Consider the following 18,332-nt stretch of genomic DNA (forward strand, 5'->3'; position numbering starts at 1 on the left):
AAAACGTGGACGGGAATCCATGTAGTGTGGGAGTATGTTATATGAACAAGTGGAATGGATCGGATAACGAAGTTTGTAGGGAAAACATGGACTGGATTTCATATGGTGAGGGAGTACTCTATATGAACAAGTGGAATGGATTTGATAACGACGCACCAAAGAGGATCTCTACCTTACACTGTAAAGAAAAAGAAAACTGACAGATTTATGATCATATATTTGAGTTAATAATGAAATAATAGATGGTTATTTATTTAAACTCATATTCTGGCCACATTATATTGAATTTTTTGTAAAAAAAAAAAAAAAAAAAAAAAAGCCCCATAAAACCATAAACAAGACGAAAAGTCAGGTAGAAAAAAAAAAAAATCCTTAAAGTTTAAACAACACATCCTGTCAGTGTGAACAAATGAGACCTCTCTGCCTGTTTGGTCATAATACAGTTTGCTATAAATTACAATATGAGACATATCCTTCAGAGAAATCTTTTACAGTAATTTGCAGCCAGTTTTACAGTATGCATCATCTTTTGTCGAATAACCTTTGAACTGTGATGGGCCTGTACCGACTTCACAGATAGAATCTAGTCTGAAATTGTTATGAGATCACCTCTGTTTCCCAATTCTGTTGAATTACGACTTTTACTAAAGTAAAAACCATTTCAGTAAAACTAAAAAAATATCCCTTTTCACACTTATTTTAACACAGCACAAACTGAGCTTTCATGAGCACATTAGATCAACCAAAACATCACATCTGACTCATCATCTGTCAGTTTTTAGCTCACCTTATCAGTCCTATGGACAGATATTAGTAATTTTGCCTGAAATAACCTCATCACACAAGTGATTAGAAGCTAAATTAACTGTAATCTGTTTGGCTTCATTTGCTAAATTCTCTGAAGGGTAGCAGTGAAAGAGGAAGTACTCCAAATATGTTTCCTCTGTAAAATTTCTAACACTATTTTCGTAAGTAAAGTATTTTTTCTAGATTTTTAAAATCATCTCATCTCCAACCCCAGTCATATCTTTATCAAGCGACAGAAAGGTTGTATCAAATAAGATAGCTCCTGTATATGTGCCTTCCTAAGACTTCCGGGTGGAGTAAAATCTGTGACTCTATGATCTGAGATCATGCTCGGGCTTCATTTATGAATCAGAGCCATTAAAGTAAGCTTTTAAAAAGGAGAAGTGGTTTGAAGAGGTGTTTTCTGTGCAAATCAAAGTTTCTGCAATATCAAACAAGCAACCAAACAAATGTCAACCCCTTTTGCTGACTTTAAACTGAATCCTTCAATACACACAGTCCAGCCATATAATAAGTTTTCACCAAGTTTTGTTTAAAAAATGTGAGGAAAAAATCAATGTGTCAAAGGGCTATTGACTTCTTGCTCAGAGTTAAATACTATGAGTACATGGATCATTGCAGGGTTGTCCAATGGATAATTGTATCGATGCAACTGTTGTTCTCGTTGCCCTCTGAGCACCACGTTGATTTCCAGGTTAAACTACTCAACATTGCAAAAATAAGACAAGCACCTCTTTAAACTGTATCACATCATCTTCAAACACCATCATGTTGTAGCATCACAATGATTACAGTGGCGGTAGCAGCTTAATGCCTGGACTAATTATCACCTTTGCATTTTTCTCATTAATTATTGTTCATACCTTTATCTAATCAAGGTAAAAATCTGTGTTTGCTACGGTGTTGTTGTACGTGTGAAAAGGACGGGATGCAGGGGGGCATAAAATGTGGCTCCCGGTGAAATGTGATAACGAGCGTGGCAAAGAACGCAATCCGAGCTGCAGGAGCAGCACAGATTTAGGTGGGTTTGTGGTGATAAACAGGGAGGGTGTGCGTGTGTCAGTGTGTGTAGGTGGGTGGGTGGGGTGGAGAAGGTGAGGAGGGAGGGGGAGGTCACCAGGAGATACAGAGAGAAAAGTCCTATTCACAAATTATTAATTTCATATTTGACTTCAGGGAGAAGTAAATTCTGGGAAAGATCATGTGTGTTTATAGTGCAGACAGGCAGAAATTTCCTCTAGCAAAGTGCAATGGAGGAAGTTCATTATACCTAAAAACCTTCTGTTACAGGTTTTTGTGTTATTCTGTACTTTACAGGTCAGAGGTACAGAATCCTTTCATGTAACTCAAGCACTCTTTGTCACACACTTTAGGTTTAGTGATATTTTCATCATGGGGCTCTAACTTTTACCAAAATACTTTATATTCCAAAATTGAGATGTGGCTTTTGCACCGATGCTAATAGGAACAAAGGCACATCAAGACAGGCAGAGTTCTTTGTTTATCATGTGTCAAGTTTTTTTTTTTTTTTTTTCCAAAGGCTTGAAGCAGGAAGAAGCATGGCCTTGAGTTGCCTGCAGGCTGTCATCGCTCTGTTCCTGATGCAACCAAAAGTTAACAAGTCAGGGAGCGTGATCCAGAAATGCTGCGGTGTTCTGTATGGGGGCAGGGAATCACTACTGCTGTAGCTCTGATTCCCCCCTCCCCCCTTTCATATTTGATGAACATGTGAACTCGAATCATGTTGCCAGTCTGCATGTTTACTCTTATTCCATTTAGCAGCCAGCCATCTGTATGTCTTCACAGGGACCGTGCTACTAGCAGGACCTCTGAGGGGATTCTTGGGAAACTTTACCCCATGGGTAGGGCCTTGAAATACACAAGCCTCAGTTAATCTAAAGTGAAAAGCCATTAGATGAGAAACAGAATATGTTACACTCTAGCGTGGCTCTCCCAGGGGCAGTCTCAGCACTGCAGACTGGTTCCATACTGCCCCCTGCTGACAGACATGCAGCATAGCAAACAGTATGCTTCAAGCTGAAGTGTCTCAGCTGCAAATGGAAGAATAAAGAATGGAATCGTTTTGAAGTCCTTAAAACTGTTTTATGTCACCCTTTCCTTGACTGAGCATTTGAAGGTTCTGAAATTCAAAGAGTCGAACGTTTGCTCTTCTCCTATGGAGATTATGATGTCTGGTGCTTCCCTCTAGTGGCTGTGGGGGGAAAAAAACACCCCATTGCCACATAAGCAGGCTCATTCTCATCGACTGCCGAAGACAAAAGGGCAATAATGTTTCTGCCCGTGTGTGTGTTGGTTTGTCTGTCATGTTAGGTTAGCAAAATATCTCATGACCCAGAAGAAAATTAAGTAATTAAAATTGGATAAAGTAATCATAGGATGAATGTCTACAACTCATTAACTAATGGAGGCAACATGGTTCAAGATGGCTGCCACAACCAACTGACCTTAGCAAACACAAAAGTAATATATAACTCAGCCAGTTTTACAGATATTGAGCAAAACATTGGTATGGTAGTGGTTAAGAGACATCCTCAACATATTCTTTGAGTGGCAAGATTTACAAGGTTTCATCATAATGGCTATGCTTATGTGATTTCTCACCATAAGATGATCTTAGTTTAAAATGAAAAGCTGTGCTATGCATTCCTTCAAGGAATACTAGGCCTTTAATTTCTTTGTTGTCATCCAGAAAGATGGCTTCTCCTTTTAGTATGGAAAATGCACTTGAAAAATTCTAATCACCCCAATAAATCAATAAATGTTCAAATTTATCTTTGCTGTATATTATATTTGTTAGCAACTTGAGCTTAAAACTCACGGATGTAATTGCAGTATTTGATCCACTTACTGAAGTTGTGTGCAATCTTCTGGTTGAGCACTATTTGCTGTGAGTTACTCAGCTCCGCTGCATCAAACGTCTTGGGAGTTTTAACAGCAAATTGTTCCAATAAGTGCAATGTGCCAATTTCAATCCTACTGCTTTTTTCTTGGACCCAAAATGATTTTGAAATCTGTCAAGACATGTTTTTTTTTCAGTTGTTAGAAAAGTGAAATTTATTAGGAAAAACATGTTAACTAGTCGAAGTAAAAAGTGGCCATTACCTTTTCAGAGCTTACAAAGTCCCAGTGGAAAGCCTTTGTGCGGGGTTTGCCCTGTAAACTGAAGCCTTTAATGGGCAAAGGTGGGGGGGCTGGGATGTTCAGGGATAGAGGCCCTTTCTCAGCCAGAGAGCCTGACTCTTGAGACTCTTGGCTCAAAGGAGACCCTGTGAGGCCAGTTTGGCAGGTTGATGGCGGAAGAGGGGAGGGTGAGAGCGGGATTTTAACACAGGGGGAAGTTGGTGATTCGATGGATTTCAAATCATCAGATCCAGCGTCTTGAACAGCAGTCTTGGGGCTGCGAGGTTTAGGGACAGGCTTTGTATCGGTTGAGGGATCCATCTGACTTGTGTCACCCGTTGATGATGAGTCTTCACCGTTAGATGTGTGATCTGCATTTTTAGACTCGGCTGGAGGATGAATGACACTTTCACCGCCGAGTTCACCATTAGACTCTAAATCCATATTGTTGTCTTCTGGGTCTTCGGGTATGATGATTTGTCGTAAGGAGCTTTTTTCGTCAAATATGTATTCACACCTGGACTTCCTCTTCCATTCTGAACACAGTTTATCAATGGCTTGGACCCAGGCATCTCGCTCCTTCTGTGCAGCAGTAGGACCTTCATTCAATAGAGGAACTTTGAAACTGGAAAATATCAATAAAACATCACCCAACTTTCCTGTTCAGTTGAAACAGTCCAATAATTAACACTCAGGGCCTTATATTTATGGCATTATCACTCAAAGGGAACTGCTACCCCACATACAGCGGTCAGATGTTTACAAAAACTCATCATGGGCATTAATGTCATATTAATTTGGAGCTTTAAATGATTTATTTGAACCATTCTTTATCCAGGGTGGAATGATTAAATAACTTACAACTTCAGTAATATTTAAAAACAAGATTTGAATTTATTGTGGCCTTTCTTTCATCCACACAAGATCAAAATTTACATATGGTGTCAAACTTATTTATATAGATCTAATATATTCATACACTCATGTAATTCTGTTAATAAGCAGTGCCAAGGGTTTTAGGATGTCTTTTAACTTGACAGGACTATGGCCGTAAAACTCCTTGTTAGTACAGCTGGTAGTTTCTGTTCGCCTACATGAGGATTTGTTTGACAGCACTCACTGGTTTGACCAATACTCATCTGTCTCCCTCAGATGAAAGGACACTGGTTACAAGCGAGTTTCACATCAATATGAACTGAAACGTTTATAACTAACAAAGAAGCTTTAAAAGCAACAACCTCAAACTTGTCGCAAATTTTCAGCTGCCCACGTGGACAAGCTAAGAAAATGCTTATAGTCAGATGAGGCAAAGTTTGAGCTTTTTTGCCACAATGACAAGAAGTGTTTTGAGGAGTCACAGTAAAGCTTTTAAACCCAACAACATTGCACCTACTGTCACGCATGTTGGTGGTAGCATTGTGTTGTGGGGCTGAGTGGATAAAATAATGAGGGAAGAGGACTACCTCCAAATTCTTTGGCTTCACCTCAGATCAAAAGCTAGACACTTAAAACGTGGGTGGTCTGACAGGACAATGATCCCAAACACATCAGAACTGGTTTCTGATTGGACAAAGCAGGCAAACATCAAGGCTTACAAACATGTGACAGAGACAAACCATATACAGCAGGTATGAACAGCAAAATATATTCACCTCCTGCTAATGTGATATTTAAACACGTAATAAAAGTAGTATTTCCTTACTGGTACTGATTCTTGCGAGTGATAAGAGTGAAAGTGTCAAAGCCGCGTTGTTTCTGCACTCTGGTGTCACCGTCTGACAGATGGATCACAATGGACACAGGAACCGAGGAGGTCACGTCAATGTCTTTGAGGCTTCGCCGCCTGAATGGAACCAAGGTTAGCTGGCCAGAGTGCAGCTGGACATTGTATCTGGAACAAAACAGATGGGAAATGTGTTGTCTAAATCAAAACAACAAGACTTGAATGGCATCCCATTTCCAAGCTTCTTACCATCTGTATTTAGTTAGCAGCATCTTCCAAATTAATTTGATAGGTCTTAGTTTTGTGAAAAACATGACATGACAAAATCAAACCAAAAGGACATGTTTTGCTAAGATTTTTTTAAAAAGAAATAATTTCTGCAAACATACTGATTCCAGAAGTGTTGAGAAGTTTTCTAAGATACAAGAAGGTAAGTTGTTATTTAACTAGACACAAGCATAAAGCAAATGATTTTCAGTGTCAACGTAAAAGAAACTTTGTGTTTTTAGAAAACATAGGCAATTTTAAAATTAGATTTCCAACAATGCTCTTAAAAAGTCAAAAAGGTTGGTAGAATATACTGATAACCCAATTCTGAAAGGTTGCGTATATATATCAGAATAATATACTGTGACAGGAGATGTGTCATAATTAGATATACATAGTGCATCTACAAAAGCTTCAAACTTTGCAAACAAGAGTAGGTCATCACTTTGTATCAAACTACACCATAGAATTTCGATCAGTTCATGAAACAGCTACTCATGTGAAAGAAAAGAAAGACCTTAAGTCTCAAAAATCTACATTGTTTAATACTGTGAAAAGACTCAAGGACTCTGGGGAAATCTAATAATTTATCAATGGTTTGTGCGTCTTTTGCAAGCGTAAATTGGGATGTAGCTGTATCTGTCTGATTTACGAAGCCCTTTCAAAGTGACATTTGTATTACTAACTGTGCTTCTAACCGGTTTGTCTCTCTGTTCAGGTGCAGCTTTTCCAAATTTCAATGAGGTTTTGTGCATGCACTGAAAGATAAATCCACCCAAATGTATGAAAATATCTGCCCGGGGCTGAAAACACCTCATTTTGAAAGCTCAGCGCTGTTTAAAACGTTTGAGTCAAATATTTACTGTCTCCTGACAGCTAGTGGTATTTGTGTTTCAGGAGAAAGAACAAATGAAGTAATCTGCTGCACTGTTGCCTTAAAAAAATAAGAGAAGGTGAGCATACCAAGAAATGTATACTTTACCCTATGAAACAGTGGAAAACAGTGTTACATTAACAAATAAATTGTTTAAGACTGTGTAAAATGCAAAATGTTGCTGTTGTGCATTCAGATTTTTACAGAATATTTTATCAAATACTGCTTAATGAACAGAGCCCAAAACAATTATCTCACAGGATAATTATTTAAGTACATCCTGTGGGAGAGAATAAAAAGACAGCAGTAATGGTCATTGATGCCTAAAATGTTCCTATTGATTTACAAATGATATCCTGAACTTGATTTCTCTCTGACACGTGGGATATTGTTCATGCAGTTTTAAGATGGGATCTCACTGAGCTGCACTAGCTGGTGGATGTCATTTGCAAGGCAGCCTCCAGAAAGTTTCACAACATTCAGAGGGGGGGTGTTTAATTTATTTGTGCGAGTTGCAGAGGCACACAATCCTGTTGCTTGAGTTTTGAACAAATTTTCTCTCAAAATAATCACAGGCCTCTCAAACCCAACTGGATCTCGTTGTGGAGCTGTATTCTGACACCTGCTCTGGAGCTCTCCTCTGACAGAAAACATCCATCCATTTTCTTTACCCACTTCTCCATTCCGGGTCGCAGGGAGCTGGTGCCTATCCCCAGCAGTCACTGTGCGAGAGGCAGGAGACACGCTGGACAGGTCGCAAGACAAACAGGACAAACAACCATTCACACTCTCACCTAGGGACAATTTTAGAGTCATCAATTAACCGGAAACCAGAGTACCTGGAGTAAACCCACGTGTGCACAGGGAGAACATGCTAACTCCACCCAGAAAGGCCCCAGGCCGGGAAGCAATCCTGCAACCTTCTTGCTGGGAGGCAACAGCTCTAACCACTATTCCACTGTGCCACTGACAGAAAACATGTCCAGAGGTAAAAACTTCACTGATGAAAAAACATGTTAATAATAAAAACTGGTCCAAAGCTGCCTATCTTCATTTCAAAAGTGTACTCCAGCGATTTCATTCATTAATGTGGGGTTGGCTGCCAAGGTGGGTACAAAGTAAACTGAGGTGGGTAAGATGTGGGTGGAGATGGGCAACAAAACAATGTGCAAGGCCAAGAATGCAGTACTGTAATCTGTGCGCACAAAAATAGGTCGTAATTTTCAAATATTGGTTTCTCAAAACATGGCCACACTGGTCGCAAACACTCAGAATTCAGTGAGACGACAACAGAAAACCAATGTCTTTTTCCCACAGTTTTGAGTGACAAACTAGCCTCCAACAGTCTAAGCCCAGTGAGATTCGATCTTTAATGAGTGTCCCTGAACTTCATCGGTTAAGCCCCGGAGCTCACTGTGAGAAAACGTTTGTCTTTTTTAAATCTCTGTCTGCGTTCTGCAGCAAGAAGAGTGCAAACTGCTCACACTTGCTAAACCGGATGGTTGTGCTGGCTGCAGAATATAATTAGCACAATTTGCTTTGTGATTCTGACGCTGAGAAAAAGGGAACAGTGGTTGCAAATTGTATGCTAAAAATCCAGAGCAGTCTAAGTGAATGTGGGCCTGAGTGTTTGCAGCCCAAGGCTAGAACCACTGTTTGATGGATGAGACTTTTCAGCCTTCAGGAGGCCATGCATGAGAAATCATCACCATGTCACCAGGATCCAAACATCTACATGGGTTTAAAAGTACTTTGAAAAACCACTCTCACTGAACACACCGCTGCATTCAGAGATGTAACCCGTAATCACATTGTGTAAAGAAAAAACTATACATCACTTTATGCTGAAACACTGAATTTTCTGAGCCCCAGTGAACTCAGATTAACTGAAAGAAGATTATGTGATCAGGGGGTCAGAGGAGGCCATTTTGAAAACAACAAAAAAAAAAACAGCCAGGTTTCAGTGGCAAACATGACTACATAAAATGTTTATGCGTAATATTTGGTGGATAGCAAGTTAAAGGAAGACTGAAACACAGGCAAGTACGAGGCACATGGATGAGGCTCAAAACCCAAACTTTACCACTTGAAGAACTCCAAAAGCAAAAGAACAAATAGGCACAGGAGTTAAAAGGAACTGGCAAGAAAAATATATAATCGGAGGATTGATGAGTGTCACAACAAGTGTGCTGATTACTAATAAAATACAGGTGGTGCGTGAGGAACTAGAAACAAAAATAACTGAAGACATCTGTGGTATGATTATAACAAGAACAGAACAAAACTCAACTGAGTAGCCGTAAACTGCCTAACCATTAATGAAACACAAAGATCCAAAGCATGAAATTATCAGTGAATGGTCCCAAAGCCTTTATCTCTGCTGGTATGAGAGTACATTGGAGCCTCAACAGGAGTGCTGGTATTTGTGTGAAGGTCCAGTTGAGTGAAACAGGTGTATCAGAAATTTCAATACATTTTCCACCATAAATGTAGTCTTTTTTTTTTCAAATAGGTCCATGTTCTTTTTCTGTAGAACAACACAAGATCTAATTCTGCTGCAGTGTGCCATCATAAAGCAGCCTGCTTACGGTTCAAATGTGGTGTATCATAAGAAGGGGAATCAGATAATAACAGAGCAGCTGAAATCCTGCAGTGAGCAGAAATGAACAAAGGTTTGCCTTGCAAAGCTGCAGCAATATCTGCAGTTCCTAACACAGAGTTTGAGTGTGTTGCTGGTATTTGATTCTCAGTTTTTAATATTGCTTTCTGTACATAATAAAAACGGTTAGCGATGACACCGATGGGTTTCTTCTTTCTTACGTCTGTTTTTAAAGATCATGTGAAACAACAAATTCCAAATTCAGGTGTTAGCATTTTCAAAAATCAAGTCAGTTAGGTTAGCCAGTTAGCAGCCAGACCTAATTAAAGCAAAAAAATGCAGAGTTTTTAAACATTTAAGCATATAAAGCTAATATATTGTTACTTTAAGAAGTCTATGGTGAAATAGGGTAAAGCACCCGTGAGCACACCCAGTTCAATTACAGGAAACATTCTTAGGGAGATAGAAGATAACAGGCTGACATCTACTGGAAAATGATAACAGGTGGCTGCAGACATGCATGATCTCTGCCAAACAGAAACACATATAAAAGCTGTCTTACTTCTTTTTATACCTGCTAACACAAAACAAATTTCAAATCTCTAATCAGTCCTGAGCTGGAGAGCAAGTAAACATTTCTGAACCTGTATAAAGTCAACCCATCACTTCACTTAAAATTTAGGATTTTATTGTGCAACATTATTTATGTTGTGACCTTCCTTTTCTTACAACTATCTAATGAAAGGGAATGTTTTAGTATTTGTTATATTTTTCACTTGGAGTTTTTAGACGTCTCTGTGTAACAGATAGTGTCCCCTCTCCACCAGGGAAAATGTGTTTACATAATCACAGATGCTGGATTTTTCATGATGGCAATGCTGCAGTAATGAGGATGCATACATACTTCACCCATTTTAATGATGCCAGGCCTCCTCTGTGCAGTAGCAAGACGCCTTCACGGAGGCTCCGTGGCGCTTCAGGCTGCTGGTGCTCTTCTGCATTGTTATTCTCAGGACCACTGTATATGTTTCCGTAAATGATCTGATTCACAAGCTGCATCATCTGCACAAAAATATGAAAGTCACATTGAAACAGATCTCTATATCCATTCATCCATTTTCTTCACCAGCTTCCAGTAACCACAGGTCCACCATGCCGCCCAAGTTTTTAAACAAGCATTCATATTAGCAAGCACATAAGGACTACAGGAACTAATATTATGTATAAAAACATAGTAATTACCAATGTTTTTTCAAATGTTTTTTTGTACATTGCATTATATACATTTACTAATACAAGCTATAAATTCACCTTATTTTTGTCTTCCATTGATGTGGCCTCCAGTTCATAATCATGATGCCCTTTAAAGGAAATGGAGAACCTGGAACCGACTCCAGCTTCACAGCTCTTGACAATGGCGAAAGGAAGCTGGCGCTTGATGATGCCTTTCTCAATGCTGCACAGCATTTTGGTCTTGAAATCAATCTAGATGTTCACAGCGGGAGGGTTTAAAATTAGAGTACATGAGAGTGGTAGAAATTTAGACGTACAGTACAAACATTGAGAAAAAATGTCTCCTGGGCTGACAGTGCCAGCTGTTCTATTATTTTGGATTAAACGGAGACTTCAGTGTCTAAAAGGTGTTGAAGGGAATTACAGACATTTTGGTACACATAATACACATTCAAGGTGCTCAATAAGTTAAAAAGATTTTTGTTATTCTTTATGTTTTATTCAACTAATGAGGTTTAGATGTTTTGCTTTAAATAAAATTGTCTCAGCAACATTCAATTGATTATTATGACATTATGACAAAATATTATCAAACTGAAATTCATCAATTAGTAGTCTCCAACCTCAGCACAAAATTAAACTGACAGTACTCAGTATTCTAATTTCTAAAGGCACACATTATCAGAACATTAGCTGACATTCCCGTTGCCTTGTTTTTAAGATGTGTTTAATTAACCCTCTTGAAACCCTCAAAATAGAGAGAGACAAAGAGAGGTAGAGACGCCCATGTAACTTCGGGTCAATTTGACTGAAGGCCACGGGTGGGTTAACTAATGTTAGCCAGTTAACAGGCTAATCTAAGATAGCTAAACTCATATATCTCCTTAAAGTCTGCAAATTTGGTGAGTAGTAAAGTCCCTCACTACTCATCTAGTCTCTCTTTTTTGAAACACTCAACCAATTCACAGGCAAACATTGCTTTTTAATATAGATTCACAGATTAGCCGTGACATTTGTTTAATAATAAGACCTCTTGATCCTTCCAAAACAACTCTGATCACTCAGGCCTTGGATTAAGGTGCCATCAGATCATTTCAGATTGGTATCTGGGGAGTTTGGAGAGCAACAACCAGAGGACTGTTCCCATGTGAAGGGTAATGTGGTTTGCAACAACGTTTAGGTCAGTGGTCACCAACTCTGGTCCTCAGCAGCCACATCCTGCATGGTTCAGATCAGTGGTGTTAAATCCTGGTCCTGGAAGGCCTCTATCATGCATGTTTCAGATGTTTCTCTGCTTTAACACGTGATTTGAATGACTGATGCTGAAGAGCAGGGAACCAACTAAAACATGCAGGATAGTGGCCCTCCAGGACCAGGGCTGAACACCACTGGTTTAGATGATTCTTTGCTTCAACACACCCGACTGATGGCTGATTAACATGATTCTGCAGAACTTGATGGCAAACCGAGAAGGTGAGTCAACCATTTAAATCAGGTGTGCTGGAACAAGGAAACTTAAAGCTTGCTGGGCCTTCAAGTCATATTGTGAGGTGTGAGGGAAATGAACCCAGTACACAGACTCATATTTGCAGAAAAACTGCAGGGCACAAGAGAAGGGCAACACGGGGAAATCAGGAGAGTGCATGTAAGCAGCAATGAACCAGTGGTTATGGGAAGAGGATGAACAGGTTTTAAAGGCAGAGGGTAATGCGTAAGTGGGCACAGATGACTGATTATAAACTGGGGACAGACGCAGATGGGAGTGGCAGACAAACAAGTAACGAGCTGAGCAAATGTGAACGATGACAGAGGGCACAGGGAGCAAAAACAACACAAGAACTTAGAACATAAAACTAAACACAGGAACAACAAGAAATAAAACAGACTTACAGAAACAATAAACCTAATACAAAGTAAACTCAAAAAATAATTCAAACAATTAAAATCCTAACACATATGTCATGTGAATACCAGGACAGGTATTTGTAACAAGATAAGCTGTTTTACTTACTTTACCTGTCAGATGCCATAAGGTTAATATCTATGTATAATCACTATATATGTTGCTTTACATCAACAAACCGATACACCTCTCAAGGTCTTTGCCCAAGAACCATTTGAGATGTAGAAGGGTCAAACTGTGTTTCAGCCATTTTAGGCAATCAAGCCACCACTCTACGTCCTGTACGTCCTGCTTCAGTGAGCTGCTTACATCAGAGATGGCTCTCATTTCATTTTCTTGTTATCAGTCTTTTTCATCTCACCTGAAGAACCCGCTTCTGCCACCGATAGCGGCCGTGCTTGTGAACACTGAAGTTGTACTGCGACGGTGGCTGTTCCTGTAACAGCAACCAGACAGACAAATGAAAAATCCCTTTTCTAAAAAAGCCAAGATAATATGTTCAACACTGTACAAACAAAACACTGCTCTATATTTGTACAAGTTTAACCTTTCAGTGTTTCCTCGTAAAATGAAAAACAACAAAAGATAATTGTTACCCTCCCCATTCCTTTATACAAACAGCAGTAGGTGCATGAATCTGGACAAAAGCATGGTTCAAAACTGCTCCAACAGGCTTAACAGCATGTAAGCATAACAATGTTAAAGGGGCAGATGAGGAAACATATGGCACACAAAACAAGTTTCTTTCAACCTAGATGTTTTATAAGTAGGACAAAGAAAAAACTCTGTATGCAAATGCAAACCCTAGAAACAGGAAGAAAAACAGAAAAGTATGCTGGTGTAGATACTTAGTCATCCAGGATATGGTAAATCAAATAAAAGGGTTAAAAACAAAACCAGCTGCACTTCTGCTCTGTAGCTGAAGACGTTTCACTTCTCATCCGAAGAGCTTTCTCAATTCAAAAAGCAGAGACAAATGGCTTCCTTCCTACAAAAGAGAGAAACCAACTTTAAACAGAAGAGAAGATCTCAGATTTCAGCTTTCAAAAATCTATAATGGAGTTTTAGGCCTGATACCCGGTCAGTTTCATTCTAATCAACAACTGCATGCGTGTGACCAGAGTGGCCCATCTGTCAGGCTAACAAGGACCCTAATGAGCCTCTGTTGTGAGGAGACTGAGTTACTCTGAATATGAGTCTATCTTACAGAACATTTCAGCTTTAAAACCTTGAACTCCAAACTCTCTGCTTTTTAAACTGAGAATGCTCCTCGGATGAGAAGTGAAACATCTTCAGGTACAGAGTAGAAGTCCAGTTGTTTTTGTTTTTTCAACCTTTTTTTTTATTTTTTGGAAAAACAGAAAAGGAAAAAAGCTTTCTACAGCATTTTCGCGGAAACCGTGTCGTTGAATTTGTAATAGGAAATTAATTTTACAGCTGAAAAAGCTGTAAATCTGCCAGATACATGTTATGACCTTTAAGGTTCTGAGGAACTTCACAGCAACTGCTTTTTTATTTATGTGATATATCAACTTCTATAAAGCAGCATAAACATGGACATGAAGTTCTGCTTTTGTGCATTTAGTTCCAATATCCACTCGACTTTTAGTTCCATATTTTGTATCAGAGTGGATCGAAGCTGGAAGCTGAACCTAAGCCGTAACCTATAGACGAGACTTTAAAGCCTCGTTTATTGGTTATGGTTTAGGTTCAGCTCAGTTCCGACAGGGAGAAATCACTGATCCTTTTGGCACTGATTACAAATAGAAATGGAATTGTTTGTTAGTACATAGAAAAAACCAGCAGTATAAAACTAAGAGATCAGTTTTTTGTTCGAAAACAAACTGGACGCCCTACTTTAAGCAGATGCTCCTGCTCCTTTCTGGCCTCGTCCAGAGCGTCTTCAATGGACATCTCCCCATTCTTGACCTTGTTCATGATGCTCAGCTGCATTTCATTACTCAGCTGAAAGAGAACAGCACAGAGATAAAACAATTTACTCCAAAAATACAACCAATGTATATTAAAGAGGGGTTACGTACAGATAATGTGTGGGTTTGGCCTTGATTTGCTTTCAAATGCTTATCTGTACATGTGATGTTATTTTTAAACCTTTAGACACCCTATAAGGTTTCTCATGCTTTTTTTATAATCTGTTGTTACCATTACATTTCTTAGGAAATGTCTCTCAAACAGTTTTAATAACGTTTAATGAACATCTGACAAGAGCTGAACAGTTCAAGCAGAATACTTCTAGTTTCAACCAAAGATCGGTAGAAAGTTGAATTGCTGTAAAGTTGTCAGTGACCGTGATATACCAGGAACACTGAAGCTATCATAAATTAGTCATAATCTAACAGATTTCTGATTAAATGAACACGCTTGTTGTGGGAAAGTACAAAAATTAGGGAAGTCAGATTAAATTGGGGAAGTGAGATATACTTGACAGAGTCTCATAAGGTCAACCAAAACTTGCGGTGCAGATCTGACGTGAGTGAAAGCGAGAAGTTTATTTTCTCTGCAGTCAAATATCCAGTAAAGACATTGTAACTCATCAGCAGACAAACTGGTTATAAGCATTAAAATGGACATTTAAAGCAACAGGGTTACATACCTGTGGAAGGTTCCCCGTAAAGCTGTCCATCTTGGACAGATTGTCTTTCCTTTTTAATCCTGAACTCGGCATTGCGACCGGTTGAGTTTTGCCACCAAATTCTATGCCGTAACTTCAGTCTAAATAGTTCTTCTTGAAAGGAAAGTGTTCAGCCCCCGTTTGTTGTCATGGGATAAAACCTCAGCAGAGCTCTGCACCAGAGAAGAGAAACTTTACAGTGATTTGTGATAGTCCGTCTACCACTGGTGTCCTCAGCTCAGGTTGCACTCGAGCCACACCCACGTGTGTGCTGAGGTCTCCTCTGCAGAGCACAAGACATTTCTAATCTAGCAACATGTCTGCGCTTGCAAGATAATGTGCTTTAAAGTCTGCTCTGGTGGAAAGAGTGCTGAAAACAACTAAATCTGACATCCACTGAAATCTAATTCCAAATATAAAAGCCATACAATATAGGGCAATTTACCTTCCAAAAAAACAGGTAAATTCACATGAAATATATATTTTTTTTAAATGGGAGGATATAGTATTGCACAACAGATAATGATTGTTTTTTTCATTATGCAATAGCTTTTACTACCATGCCTTTTAAGGCTTCTTCTTTTAAACTTAAGAATGCTCACAATGCTGAAAAATTTCCACAGCTTAGACAACCTGTAGAGAATGTGCGGCATCGTGTTTTAGATATTTGTTTGCCAGATAATTGCGTTTCCTTCCAAACTAGACTGTGTGAAGAAATTTGTTTTGTTAAATCCTTCTAAGAAGAAAGAGAATTTAGTAAGAGATTCAGATATTTTCTAACAGTTTTTTTTTCTCCATTCATATTAAAATCTCCATCCACTCATTTTAACAAAACGGCTGCAATAACCACCCCTCGCCACTAGGTGGTGGGAACATCCACAATATAGACATGAAAATACAGAGAAAGTGTTAGAGAGCAAAACTACTATACCTTAAATATAATGTTTGCCATTTTTTGTTTTGTTTTGTTTACATTTACCAAAAACTCAGTTTGTGTTTGGATGGGAGGTGCAAACGCAGCAGAAAATGTCCATTTTTTAAAAACTGTCTGGTGTGGTGTGGACAGAGCAGCAGGACAGGGGTCCAACAGGACACTTGTGGTAAAATCAGCAAGTGAGACAGGAAAGCCCCTTTCTTGGGGATTTTTATTAAAATAAAATCAAAATGTTGAGCAGGAAATTCCATGGAATTTGAGGCAATTTAATGCCACACAGAAAATAGCAGAATATTACTGCCTTAAGATAATAATAATAATAATAGAAAGCTTTTATGCAGTTTTTGGGTTTTGTTATCCTCATGTGGTGTTGCCAGGTTTTCATAGAGTTTTAAAATATTCATCACTTACTTACAAGTACTTTTTAAATCTTAAATCTCCTGGTAATGATGACTAGTAATATAGACTGGAAGAATACATCCCCCTGGGCATACCCATGCTGTTCTATGTACTGGTGGTACAAAAGTGTTTCCTAACAGTTGTAGTTTTCCACGTAAAGGTGCTGTTCTATGTGTTTAAATCATATGTATGCTCAATGTTAGCGTTCATTTATTTGGGCATTTTCTATGTTAAGAGAGGATAATTTAAACATGTCAGTATTGGCCTTTAAATGCTTTAAAATGAAATCTTGCCACTGGGCATGCTATGTAGATTCAGTTCAACTTGTCTGTTGTCAGTTTCAGGATTGCAGACAGGTAAGAATCACACACTTCAAGCTTGTTAGAAGTGGAATGAACTCAACAGTTTTGCTTTAAAATAAAATTATAAACATACAAATCAAATCATGTTGAGATTTTTTTTACTGAATTGTAAATTTTACTGAATTGTAAAAATCACCAGACACAGATTTGATGTGAAACTCAGATATTGTTTCTGAGTTTCACATCAAGATGATGATCACATCTGTTTTGGCTTCAACTCAAAGTCAAATTCAAAGAAAATATTTTACAACAGGAATAACAGCATTGTTTCCTCCTAATGTGATATGCTCTCTGCATTGATGTAAATGTGCCATTGTGTGTGTGGGTGTGTGTGTGTGGGTGTGTGTGTGTGGATTAGTTCATTTGTATGTTTATAAATGATGACAGAGCTAATCTTCTTCGTTTTATAGCTTTGTTCTTCTTCTAAGGTTCCTTGCTTTGTTTTCCATATCTCAACCTAAAACATAAGAACTACAACTTCAAATTAAAGCCCCAACATTCCTCAAAGGATCGCATATCCCCCGCCGTCATTCATGCCAGAGTTTTAAACTAAGCTCATCTTGGGCTGACAAATGTCGGAGTTGTAGACAAACCTTAAAAATGACATTACTCAAGCTCTCTCGTAGCATGTGTTGGGGATCATTCTCAGCTACTATCACACAAAATGTTATCAAAATATTTGTAAACTGATTTAGTTATAGCCATTTTTGTGTTGGCTAATGAGGACTAACTGCAATGGTCATCTTACACTGCTTTGACTCCAAAAGTTAATCAGCTGTAGATGTACATCCAATGATTTCTTCCTAATAGTTTCATTTAAATCCATCTAGTGGTTCATGATATAATTTGCTAACAGACAAACAAGGTTGACTTCAAAAGTTAATGCCAAAGTTTTAAGCACATATCCCACACAATGTGCAGCACTTGGACTATGTCTTGTGGATGACTCTCAGCTATAACCACACCAAATCTTAGGCCAATATATGTGAAGTTGAATGAATTATAGCTATTTTAATGCTTTGTAAGGTCAGTTGGCTGTGGTGACCATCTTGAATTGGGTTGACTATAAAAGTTAATCAGTTGTAGATGTACATCCAATGATTACCTTTTGAAAGTTTCATTCAAATCAGTCCAGCGGCTCATGAGATATTTTGCTAACAGACAGAGTTGACTTCAATAGTAACTGGCAAAGTTTTAAACAAAGGTCTTATGTGATCTGTTAGCACTCAGAGTGGGTGCTGTAAATGACTCTCAGCCACTACCATGCTCAGTACCTATAAAATTAACTGAGTTATAGCCATTTTTCTGTTGGCTAATCGCAGTTAGCTGCAGCAACCATCTTGAATTTTGTTACCTTCAAATGTTGATCAGTTGTAGCTGCACCTCTAGTGATTACTTTTCTCTGAGTTTCATTAAAGTCTGTCCTCTGGTTCATGAGATATTTTGTTAACAGGCAGA

The 18,332-nt window shown here is 38.6% G+C and overlaps 1 protein-coding gene across 2 annotated transcripts in view; it reads right to left on the reverse strand.

Moving 5' to 3' along the window:
- LOC108237654 (formin-like protein 13) overlaps window positions 1-15,433 on the reverse strand; it is a 58,660-nt gene extending 43,227 nt beyond the window's left edge. The window contains exons 1-8 of one of the 2 annotated variants that reach the window (XR_001808643.3): window positions 15,162-15,433; window positions 14,405-14,512; window positions 12,909-12,983; window positions 10,723-10,896; window positions 10,316-10,473; window positions 5,651-5,839; window positions 3,931-4,573; window positions 3,677-3,839 (exon numbers count right to left, since the gene is read on the reverse strand). Coding sequence is in view for 1 of the 2 variants with exons in the window: in XM_017419252.3 (XP_017274741.1) it covers window positions 3,677-3,839; window positions 3,931-4,573; window positions 5,651-5,839; window positions 10,316-10,473; window positions 10,723-10,896; window positions 12,909-12,983; window positions 14,405-14,512; window positions 15,162-15,233 (1,582 nt within the window). In the remaining variant the exon portion in view is untranslated. The remainder of the gene's footprint in view (window positions 1-3,676; window positions 3,840-3,930; window positions 4,574-5,650; window positions 5,840-10,315; window positions 10,474-10,722; window positions 10,897-12,908; window positions 12,984-14,404; window positions 14,513-15,161) is intronic. The other variant, XM_017419252.3, reaches the window with a different exon arrangement.
- Between the last annotated feature and the right edge of the window lie 2,899 nt (window positions 15,434-18,332).

Source organism: Kryptolebias marmoratus, linkage group LG8 (assembly GCF_001649575.2).
Source record: "Kryptolebias marmoratus isolate JLee-2015 linkage group LG8, ASM164957v2, whole genome shotgun sequence".
Lineage (NCBI taxonomy): Eukaryota > Metazoa > Chordata > Actinopteri > Cyprinodontiformes > Rivulidae > Kryptolebias > Kryptolebias marmoratus.